Raw genomic sequence first — 12,011 nt, forward strand, 5'->3', positions numbered from 1 at the left:
ATTGTCATACTGAGTGAAGTCAGTCAGAGAACAAATATCTATGATATTGCTTATATGTGGAATCTGGAAAGATTACAAAACTGAAATAGAGTTAGAGATGTAGAAAACAATCTTATGGTTACCAGGGGGGAAGAGGGGAGGGATAAACTGGGAGACTGGCATTGACATATACACACTACTATATATAAAATAGACAGCTAATAAGGACCTGCTGTATAGCACAGGGAACTCTACTCAGTGCTCTGTAATGGCCTATATGGGAAAAGAATTTAAAAGAGTGGATATTTAAAGTTAAAAAAATAAAAAAATAAAAATAAAAGAGTGGATATATGTATAACTGAATCACTTTGCTGTACACCTGAAACTAACACAACATTGTAAATCAACTCTACTCCAATAAAAATGTCTTTAAAAGAATGAGGGTTCATCTTATGCTTCTATTTAATAATTTGTGTACAGGCTATGGAATGAGAATATGGCTGGGCCTAGTACTTGCATGACGTGAAAGGCATGGGCATTAGCACGTGTTTTCAATTGCCGTGGACACTGATGACATCCATAAAGACAGGACGGCTGTCTAAAGACAAAGAAAACAAGCTTTCGTTTACTCACCCGACGACCCACCCACACTCCTAAGTCATCCAGGATGCCCCTGGCTCGCTCCACCCTATGCACCAGGCACCGAGGTGGATAAGCGTGAACTGACCCCCAGGGAAAGCTCCCCAAGGACAAGGACCGTGACCATTAACACAGCCTCAAATCCTGCCAATAGCCCTGTGGGGCCCCCCAACCATATTTTGGGAGTCCAAGACCCCAGCACCACTCTTCCTTTACACATATGCCCAGCCCCCCTTGAAGGCACTGCCAGCTCCTTCACTCTTCGCAGCATCAGGCACTGCAAGGAGCCAGAGATTCAACAGGACCACAACCTAGGCCTTGACAGTAAGTGTGATATGAGTGGAAGAGGCGGACAGGTCACTGAATCCAGAGTGGCAGGTGTGGAGAAAGAAGCAGAAAAGGATTCTTGGACGAAGCAGTGTCTAAGTAGCCCCCAAAAGCCTGGTAGGAATTAGCTGGGCCAAGAGGCAGGGAGCACACTCCAGAGGCTCACGATAAGCAAGAGTGGAGGGTTCCCGGACGGTGGGTTAACCCTGGCTGGATCACTGTGCTGGGAGGCGCTGGTGATGAGAAGCAAGGCTGGACACAACGTGCCTGGAAGGGCAGACTTTATCTTGGGACAAAGGGAGCCTCAGAAGGGTGTCTGAGCAGGTGAGTGAAGTGACCAAATGTGTATTTTTTTTTTTTTGCGGTACGCGGGGCCTCTCACTGTTGTGGCCTCTCCCGTTGCGGAGCACGGGCTCCGGACGCGCAGGCTCAGCGGCCATGGCTCACGGGCCCAGCCGCTCCGCAGCATGTGGGATCCTCCCGGACCGGGGCACGAACCCGTGTCCCCTGCATCGGCAGGCGGACTCTCAACCACTGCACCACCAAGGAAGCCCCAAATGCATATTTTGAAATAATCACATCAGCTACACTGTTAGGATGGGAAAGATTCAAGGCAGAGGAGCCAATTAAGAGTCTGTGATGGGAACGAGGCGGGGGGTGTCGGTGTTGGCCTCTGGACCTGCAGAGAAGTGCACAGACCCGGGAGGGTGGGAAGCACAGGTTCACGTCCACAGGTGCCCAATCAGAAGTTCGTGCTGAAAGGACACTGGTAAATGCCTAATTCTACAAAGCAAAGGCTAAAGTTCAAGACAGTAACATGATGTTTCTGATTGGCCATAAGAGGTGGGGGGGGGGGTCTTTTGGCAAAGGGAGGGATCGTGGTTGAGCGAACCCCTCGTCAAGGACGGGCTCACAGATGCCTCCCCCAAGGGACACGGAGGGAGTGGGCTCCTCTCGAAGTTTCAGAAGACAGCCAGGATCCTCGTCAACCGTACTCCCCACCCAGAAGGTGGGAGGAGAGATCGAGCAGCCTCTTAAGGGCCCTTCCAGCCCCTGTAGGGCTGTTCATGAAGCCGGATCAGAACGTTCTGCAGAAGAGCAACAGAAGAGAGAGATGGGAAAAAGCAGCAGAACTGGCTTAAGAATCAGTGTGTCACACGGACAAGGGCCTGACCACCAAGCTGCGCAGGCAGGGCGGGCAGCAGCAGGAGAGGGCAAAGGAAAGGGCTTCCGAGGCCAGGGTGTGAGAAGAGAGCCAGAGGAACCCTGAGAACCCCAGGCCACCTCTGCTCCGCAGCACAAAGAGCTTATTTTCAGGACAGCAGAAGCAAGTCAAGACAGAAGGCTTGAAACTGAAATGCAAACGGGAGAGCCTCGCCAGGCAGGCTTTGTCTTCCCAACCCCATCTGAGAAAAGAGACGCCCCCTGTGGGAGCGACAGGTGCCCCAACAGAGCTGCATGCAGGGCAGAGCACCTCCACCTCCTCGGAGAAACAGGGAGGGGCTCCCGGGGGCCCCAAAGCCTGGAACGGCAGCCCCAGCCTGGCCCCCAGCCACCAAAGGGTCCTCAGAGCACTCATGGGCAACCTCGGTGCGGGCCAAGCTTCCAAAGAGCCTGACAAAAGCAACACCTCCACCACCAATCCATCTGGACAGGATAACCAAGGCCTCAGCAGCCTGGGCTGGAGTCACACAAGCCCACGTGGTCACACAGCTTATCACACGCTGATGACAAAAGCTGGAGGGGCAACTTACTCATCTAATAGGCAGTTTGTTCAGTGGATGGATCGTCTTTCAAAGAGAAAGAATCATCATCATGCCCAGGATGACACAAATTTGGAACCTTAGACCTGAAGGATGCTGGTCACGATTCCTGGGATTCCTGGTATCCCACGCGTCCCTGGCCCACCCCTAGACCAACTTCCTACAGCTGGCACCTTCGCTTCTTGTCTCCCCACCGAAACACAGGCTGCTCTACATGCGAAACGAAAGAGGGAGGGTCAGTGATTGCCCTTCACGTCCCTTACACATCCGCGGGCTTGTCCACTGTCCCATAGGACAGTCAGCATTCCAAGCGCCCACGGTTGTAGCTGAACGGTGGTACCTCGCGTGGCCGAGTGAGCAGAAGGCTGACTCCCGGAAGACACCCGCATCCCTGGCCTGGTCCCCGCCACCTGACAGAAAACAACTGGGGGAAGGGCAGGAGGCAGCCACAGACACGTATGGCCCGTCATGGCACCCTTTTACAATGTTCTCATCATGGAGAATTGAAAGTGCACAGGGACGGAGAGAGTAGTACAGGGAGCCTCCGCACACGCATCGACCGGCTGTGATGACCTCCCCCACCTCTACCCACCACACGCACACCTCACCCTCCGCCATCGTGCTTGAAGCAAACCACAGACACATCTCCATTTCATCTGTGAAGAGTTCACTGTAAATCTCTAAAAACTAAGATGACGCTTTTCATAAACATAACCACAATGTGATCATACCTAAAAAAGTTAATTATTTATGATGTTACATATATTAATTCATGTCCCCAGAAAGCAGTCAGACAGTTTTCTTGGGTTTGACACAACCTTTTCCTGGGAAGAGTGTGAGGGAAGAGCCGTGAGTATCTAAGACAAGCCACACCAACTGTAAAACCCTATTTTCTTCAAGTGATGCCGTGACCTCCCGGCTTTGAACACACCGCTGATCAGACAGCAAGGTCAGATGCAGCTCTATGGGCTCCCTACAGGGGACGGGAGGCAAGGTGATCACAACGATGACAGTGTTATTCATAGCTAAGGTGAGTACTTAATAAGCCACCGCTCTACCAGGCCCTTCACACACCTCGTCTTTCCCCTCCCAGACTCGGGAAGCTGAGGCCCAGGCGGCTTCAGCAAGCTGCCTGAGACCTCACGGGACCCCGTGGCGCTGGGGCCGATGCCCAGTCCGTCCAACTGCAGAGCCCACGTTCTTCGCCCTGTGCCCTGTCGGTGAAGCACGCCCCACACCGACATCTGGGCATTCCTCACCGACACCCTCCCACCGCGGCCCTCTGTCTCACTTGTCTTGAGACATCCCCAAACTCTTCCGATACCTCTTTCTTCTCAATCTCCAGAGCAGCGGGGGATCCTCTACAAGTGTGTGTCTCAGGGGAAGACGGGGTATCCCTCCGCGATGGCTCAACCGCCTCCAGAGAGCTCTGAGCCGAGGCATACTCACCGAACTGGCCGTCTGCTCTCACATACAGCTCGATGACGCCGTAGGCGATGGTGGTGGGAGCCGGGATTTCCAGCACCACATTGCTGTCCTTGATGACGTTCCCATCCTCCGTCGCTGACACCTGTGGGCAAGGGTGCATGCTCCCACCTGTGTGCTCGGGCCCTCCCAGGTTCCTCCTACCCCCATGTGGCCGGCCTAGTGCCTGTGCACAAAGAGTGCCCGGAAAATGCCCATGGAACGGAGCAGAAAAAGGGACCAGCGGGCAGGGGCCAGGATTTAATCCTTGTCGGCCCCATGATGTCCTACTCGTATTCCAAAGTCAATGGCCAACCTGGTGGCACAAAGGCGAGATCCCAGTTTCGGATACAATGAAGTTAGATCGATGGTGCTGAATAAAGAAGACAAATAACAAGATAACTTCCCATTTCCCTCATGGAGGATTGCGGAAACAACTCTGAAATCCTCAGTGGTAAGAGCGCCCGACTAGGAGAGCCTAGCTGAGAGCAAGACCCCCCGAGCACATCCTCCTGGACCTCGTGGATGGCACACTGTACAGTCAGATAACACCAGGGGAGAGGCACAAGGATGACAGAAGGGTGGGCAGGCAATGCCGAGTCAGGCACCAAAGCTCTCTCCTTCAAACCCTGTCACAAATAGGACCCTTGCCCACGGTGGCCTGGGGAGGAAGGTGAGAAGCTATTCATTGCCCAAATGCTGGAGATCAGAGACATCTTTAACGACCTGATCCTGGTCACAGTGTGATACCAGCTGGTCTCCTGACTCCCAGGCAGGCTCCAGGCCTTTGGTGGGGGTCACCGTGGATGGAAATACCGGCGGGGCCAGCTGAAGCCATCTCCCATCAGGCCTCACCACTCTGTCCGGCCTGCCCACCCCAGGGAGAGTCCAGCCCCGGACCTGTATCTCCACCTCCTAAATACAACTTTTCTGGGTCCTCTAGTATAATTTGAAAGTTACCCCAAGAAGTAAATCTCTAAGAAGAGAATATGGGGCACCATGGCAAGCTGGAGGAGAGACAGTCTGGGGCTGCAGCCTCCTGTGCCAGTTCGGTTCCACTGAAGCTCAGGGACCAGCTTGGTAAGACTGTCTGCAACTGAATCCAGAAGCATCTGTGTATGTATATAAAGACATATGTACAGACCTTTACCTTCCCTAACTCAATCCATTAGGGATTTAAGGCAGCTAAAGCAAAGGAATCATTTTGAGACCCTTGGCTCTGAGGGGCTCTAGGGGTCATCTGTGCGTCAACCTAGCCAATGCTCATTTGACCCATTTGCTTTTGGGAAAGCACCTGATCCAACCCTGCATGGCCCGTCCAAGTGTCCTATCACCCCGGCCTTGGGTTTACTTCAGGAATGAGCACGGACCGGGAGGGTCCAGTGAGTGCTAGCCCTGAAGCACTCTTTCCATTGGGGATGAGGTGGGAAGAAAGCCAGGAGCTGCCTCCCCACAAGCTTATGTGAGAGGGAATCTACCCCAGGGAAGGCAGCCCACAACCTTCTCTTGAGTCCTGGATCCAGAGGTGACTGAGCCAGATCACCCCAAATGTTTCAGTTACATGAGCCAATAAATTCTTTCTCGTTTAAACCAATTTGAGTTGGATTTCTGTTAACTCACTACAGACAGAATCCTGACGAATGAAGACCCCACCCAGAGAGGCCCCTGACCGAGGCCCCCGTGGCCTCTGACCCGGCACCTCCACCCGCTGGGTGCGCACCTGCACGTCTTGGTCTGGATCCCCACCATGCCACCGCACTTCTCCTCGATCTGGACGTGCTCAGATATCACACACGTCCGCGTCGTCACTATCTTCTGTGTCAGGACACACAGGACCTCATTCTTCCTCTCCAGCACCTGCTGCAGCACTGAACCCTTCAGATTTATTGTTCTGAAAAAGAAAAACGCCCGTGAGCGGCCTCGTGCCTCAGGGGAGACTGAGGCAGCGGGAATTTTCGCCTCTCGCACAGCTGGCGGCTGAGGAGCAAACAGGTGACAACCAGCATCGTTTATTTTCCGGTGATGAGAGAGGGGGCAGTTCATCCGGAGAGGCAGAAACCAAAGTCTCCCAAGGCCACCTCAGAGCTGCCAGGCCTCCGGAGAAAGGCTGGACACCGGGGGGCGGGGGGAGGTGCCTGTCAAACAGGAGCAAGAAAGAAACCCAGCGGGCGTGGCAGCTGCGGTCCATCCGCTCACACCGGGGACTCCACCCTGTCATTTAACCAGAGGCCGCGGGACCACAGACATCACAGGTATGGGCAATAAATACAGGATTTCTCTGGGGGGAATGCTGACTAGTGCTTTTCACAGAGGAGAGGGGAACAGGCTTGAAGGACGAACAGCAAGGAAAAAACTGGACTTGAATTTAAAAGGTACTTTTTAATCTGTCTGTCCAGGAAGGACATGTAATCTCTTAAAAGGGACTTTACATCATTTTACAGATGGGGAACCTGAGGCCACTTAGGCGTGGCCTGCCCAGCTCACCCAGCAGAGACTTGGGGCTCCCAGGTGGCTCCTCTGGGGAACTTCAAGAATAAGGTAAATTTCCGTCTACGGAAGATGATGTGTTGCTTAGAAGCAAACGATGAAGTGCCCTCTCTGGAGGTCCTGTTCCATGCTGTAGAGCATATGGAGTGGACAGGAAGAAAACCAAATTAGAGTTAGTGTCAGCACAAGACCAATTACAGTGTTCATCCTGTGCTTTTTAAACACTCCCAGGTTAGTTACGTTGAAAGCTCACCACCATCCCCAACAGCGGTGGTCACCCCGCCCCGCAGGCAGACGCACGTTCTCCAGGCTTCAGCAAGCATCCCCACAACAGAGGCAAGTAGCTGGAAAGGTCCTGTCTCCATGTAAAAAGCTGCCTGGGGTGGAAACAACCCGTATCCAGAAACAGATGAACAGATAGGCCAACGTGGTCCATACACACAGTGGGACGTTATTCAACCACAGAATGGAATAAAGCTGACACGCCCTGCAACACAAACGAACCCTGAAGACATTATGTTGGGGGAAAGAAGCCAGGCACAGAAGGACAAATATTGGATGATTTTACTTATATGAAATAACTGGACTAGGCAAATTCAGAGCCACAGAAAGTAGATTTGAGGTTACCAGGAGCTGAGGGAGAGAGTATGTGGGGTTCTTGCTTGACGGCTACAGAGTTTTTGTTTAGGGTGATTAAAAAAGTTCTAGAAATGGACAGTGGTGATGGCTGCATGACAGTGTGAATGTACTTAATGCCACTGAACTGTACACCTAAGAATGGTTAAAACGGCAAATTTTATCACAATAAAAAAAAAGTAAAGACAGGAAACACTGTTCGATCTCAGTAGTGGTCAAAGAAATGCAAATTATAACAATGTTTCACACATATTAAATGTCATAAAGACAAACTGACAACAACAATGAAATCTGGCTACAAACTTAAAAGAAATGCGTACATGGGAAACCCAGAGAATGATACACCGTGTGATCGGGAAGGGTTTCTAAAACGCACCTCATTTTTCATCTCCTGGTGCTCGGGTTCGCCATTCCAGCCGCTTTACTAACAGTCTCCCACCTTCGGAGAATCAGCACCTTTAACCTCCTGTTTCGTACAGTTTGCAATTTGTCTGGAGGATGAATGGGAAGAGGGGGAACCAATGAGAGACTAGCTCTAGGTGTTTGGACGGGCACATGTCATTCTAATTTCCCATCAGGAAGAAGAACTAACCAAAGGCTCAGCCTGCCCCCCGGAACCAGAGTAGGGCCTGAAGCAATCCTGCAGTTTTGTGGCCAGCTCCCAGAGGGTTGGGCCCAAAAGAACACATCTGGAGGCGAGGGCAGGGGAGTACACACTGAATGGGGGAGAGGAGCGCCCCTTCCTCACCCAACGGAACTGCTGCTCCCCCCACCCCCTTCTCCCACGTGCCCGCAGCTCTGTGTAACACAGACATCTGCAGTCAACGTGCAGGCGGGTCCCAGCTTCATCTCCTCCTCGCTGGGCCACGGCCTCTCGTCTCTGAGCCTCAGTCTGCACATCTGTAAAGTAAGGGTTGACTGCGAGGCTTACCTGTAGTGACCCACACTGCACCCATCTGAAAATGTTTCTTTCCTTCCACTATTGGCAGGGAGGCCAAATCAAGTTCCCTCTCCAGGCTGGCCAAAGATATGGCCACAGTTTTCGGGGGAGCCTTCAGCCGGGGAGCAGACCCTCCAAGCAGCTAAGAAAACAGCTACCCGGATACAGGCCAGGAGTTCCTGGGGGAGGAGAGCAGGCAGGAGCTGCCGGAGGCAACAGGTGGGGATGCACTAGGAAGCGTGGCTCCATGCCCGGCACGGCTGCCAGGTACCAGGCTGTGGGCCAGGGACGCCAGCGGGAACAGAGGTTCCTCTTCTAAAGTACCTGAAAGCTCCCCAGGCCCACCCCTAATGAAGCGGGCTCCTTCCCAGTCTGAAGCTTTAATTTCCATTCTCTTTACTTCTAAGGCTTGGAAAGCCAAATGCAAACAAGACAGAAGAAACCCAGACAAGACTTTTAAAACTCTAACAATATCCAAAAGGAGGGAAGCAGTTTTCTCTCCCAACACATAATGCAGCCCCCAGGGCCCCTCCCATAGAGACAAGGGCACGCTTTCCGAGCAGACCCCCATCCCAAGCTCATTCATTTCACTCCACAGGTGACTGGGTCCAATTATGTCCTGGGCTGAATGCTGGAGATTCTCAGTGAGCAAGACCAAGGGCATCACGGTTGCCACGACCCTCCTGTGTAACAGCCCTCGATCATAACATGTCCTAGAGGAATAGGGCTTCAGATGGAGTTCTGACAAGGCTCTTCAAAAAGTACTGTGCGGACTTCTGTGGATAAATTATGAAACTACAAGGGCCCCAGGGGACGACTAGTTCTGAGGTAGAAAACCAGTTTCATCTTGAATACCCCCTCTGATGGATCCATCAATGATCGCTGCCTAGCTACTGGGAAAGGATTCTAAGACTGGGTCTAGGCCAGGAGGCAGTGAGCAGGGAGACAGCCATGACCGACTCGCAATGTCTGCACAGGCCTGGGAGGGGACGAGGTCCTGATCACTCGGATCTAATCCAGCGTCTGTGCTCAGAAAGGGAGACCGCAGCCCTCAGAGGTCACAGGCTGGCCTGAATCCCACGGCACACATCTTCTGACTCTCAGACCAGTGATCTTTCTACTACACTGCTCTAAAAACTGATGGCAAGAGGCTAGGGTACAAAGGCACTCTGAAGAAACCATGCAAGATTGCAGGGGGTTTGTTCCACCATCTCTCCAGGAACAGAGATTGGGACATTATAAAGAGCCCAAAGATGGTGGCCGGCCTGATATTGCAAAAGTATTAAGCAAGAATTACTAACCCACAGAAATGTAGCTATGTACTGACGATTAAGGCTTTAGCAATTTCGGTATTTCTCCTAAAGGGTTTTGATTTATTGGCTAACACTAAAGGAGAAGTGTGTTCGCAGACCAGCTGTACAGTGGAAAGATTAGAAAGGCTGTGGAGATTAGGTCCATGCACGTTGCTTGTAAACTTGGCTTTGCTCTTCTGACACTTCGTTAAGCAGTGAAGTCTGCTTCTCTTTTGATAGCCAGCCTCCTCCAGTCTAGAGACCCGGCAAAACACCCCACCAAGGCCGTGACTAGAGTGTAATCTCGGTAACCACCTTCTCAAACCCTGAAGCACGTGCCTCTGCCTCTCCCAGTGCCTGCTTACCCCCCCGGGAGACAGTCCTTGCCCCGTTAGAGTCTGTACGCTCCCAGAGCGGGCTGGGGAAGGGCGAGCACTTCCACCATGTCCGTTTTGTTCCTGCAGGCACCGCACTGAGAACCGGGGGCCTGGAGGGCTCTGACACCCCCTGAGTGTGATGAACCACTAGCTGCCTCCCCCGATTTTGTTCAGGTTTGGGAGCCTGGTACAAGGGCGTGGAGGGGGTAGCTCAGACCCACAGATGAGTCTTGGCCCTTCCTGGTAACTGCTGTTCTTATCAGGGATTGGGTAGGATGGGCCATCCGTGGGAATTCTGGCCATTGAGACTTGAGGAAAAGTCTGCTGGGGGTTCCTGGAAGTCTCTTTCTCTCTCTTAAAAAGAGGCACAAGGAAGAGACTACTTTTCTGCCTCTGGGTTTCCTCTGGAATGCAGTCATTTGGGCACCAAAAGGAGAAGTGGGCAGCTGGGACAAGAAATGCATGGAGACTACCACAAAGGGGTTCCACGGGGCCACTGAATTAACCAGCCACCGGGAACCTCAGGTGAAGGTGACTCACCCTACCTGGGGAGGTTTTCTTACGTGAGGTAATAACAGATTTTCTTCGCAACTAAAGACACTCTAACTGGTCCATGAAGGTACTGTCACCTTTATTTTACAGAGGGACAGAAGCAGACAGAGCTCGTAAGCCAGTGACCCAAAGGCACACAGCTGACCAGGGCCAGAGGGAGAATGCAGCTGAGCCTATCCAACCCCGAAGCCCTATGTCTTTCCATCTTCCGTCTCCCTCCTTGACTTCCTCTGGGCCCTGTACACAGAAGGTGTTTCACGTGTACCCGAGAACGAACCAGCAGCCTCTCTGCTCAGCCCTCCTGGGAAAGCTCCCCAGAGACTAGCAGCGGATCCTCTTGGAAACCCAAGCAGCCACCACCGGCTGGCTCCTTCCCGCCAACAAAGTCTCCATTTCAACCATAAAAGGAACTTCCCACACACCCACCAGAGATGATCGACCTGGAGCCAGAGGCAGAGCCAGGAAGTCTCTAGAAACTTGAGCTGCTCTGCCCTGGGGCTCCACTTCCACATGGTGAGGAAAACTCTGCTCTGTGTCACAGGGCTGTGGCTTCAGGACTGTAAACCGCCTGGAAAAAAAAAAATCAAAATCAGGGCACAATGCTAACCACACATTATTAGCCAAGTGACAGGGTCACCCTCACCTCTGTGCACAGTGCCGTCTATTCAATACCTTATCTCACTCACTCACTCACAACCAGGGAGAGAAAGGAGAAAAAGGGCTAAGCCATTACAGCCTTTCAGCCTTTCAGATGGAGTAACTAATTCCCTGCCACCTGCAGATGCAGCAGGTCTGAGAGATGAAAAAACTGAATGAGGCTGACGCAGGGAGTTGAGCTCACGCGGGAGCCTGTGGGCCAGGTTTTGCCTTGCAAGCTGTGTGCATCCACAGCTGGATGGAAAAATCTCGTGTTTTGTGGACCTGGGCTTCCACCTCGAGTCCAGGCAAATTAATTAACCTCTGCATCTCAGATGCAAAATGAAGATGAACCAAGTATTCTTCCAACCCAACGGTGCTGCAGGCACCATGTGTGTGCAAAGGTGAGCCAAAGAGGATGTTCCAGGAGGGACGCAGACACGGAATCAGGCAGTTATGACAAGCGTTACCCCCCAACGGGGTTGGTGCCCCCGTAGGGAAACCGTGGGGTGACATGGCTGCTGAAGGAAATGAGAGCACATCTGAGTTGCCGGCCAGGTGAAGCAGAGGGACGGAGTCTGAGTGTGGACTCTGTGTACCTGTGCGGATGGGAGTGACGGAGCCTTCAGACAGGGCTAGGAGGTGAGAGACAGCCTGGGGCGTCGACGCCTGGGACTGAAATATGTTCAGGCGACTGGACTGGGGTGTGTGAGGGGAGGAGGGCGTGGATGTCATCCCAGGACAGTGAAGAGCACAGAAGGGCACACGCCAGGCAGGGACACAACCCGATGGGCTGCCGTGCAGAGAATCAAGTGAGTGCAGAGGGACCAGCCGGGAGACTCCTGGCAACATCCAGGTGAGAGACGGTGGAAACCTGCACCAGGGCACTGGTTGTGAGGCTGGGGCACTGGGAACAGGC

At 52.8% G+C, this 12,011-nt stretch overlaps 1 protein-coding gene across 1 annotated transcript in view; it reads right to left on the reverse strand.

The window, feature by feature from the left end:
• The window catches only part of GSDME (gasdermin E), a 65,864-nt gene that overhangs the window by 20,044 nt on the left and 33,809 nt on the right, over nt 1-12,011 (reverse strand). Inside the window, 2 exon segments of the mRNA XM_065884117.1 lie at nt 4,158-4,297; nt 5,899-6,063. Coding sequence (XP_065740189.1) covers nt 4,158-4,297; nt 5,899-6,063 — 305 coding nt within the window.

The sequence above is a fragment of the Phocoena phocoena genome, chromosome 9, assembly GCF_963924675.1.
Source record: "Phocoena phocoena chromosome 9, mPhoPho1.1, whole genome shotgun sequence".
Taxonomy (NCBI): Eukaryota; Metazoa; Chordata; class Mammalia; order Artiodactyla; family Phocoenidae; genus Phocoena; species Phocoena phocoena.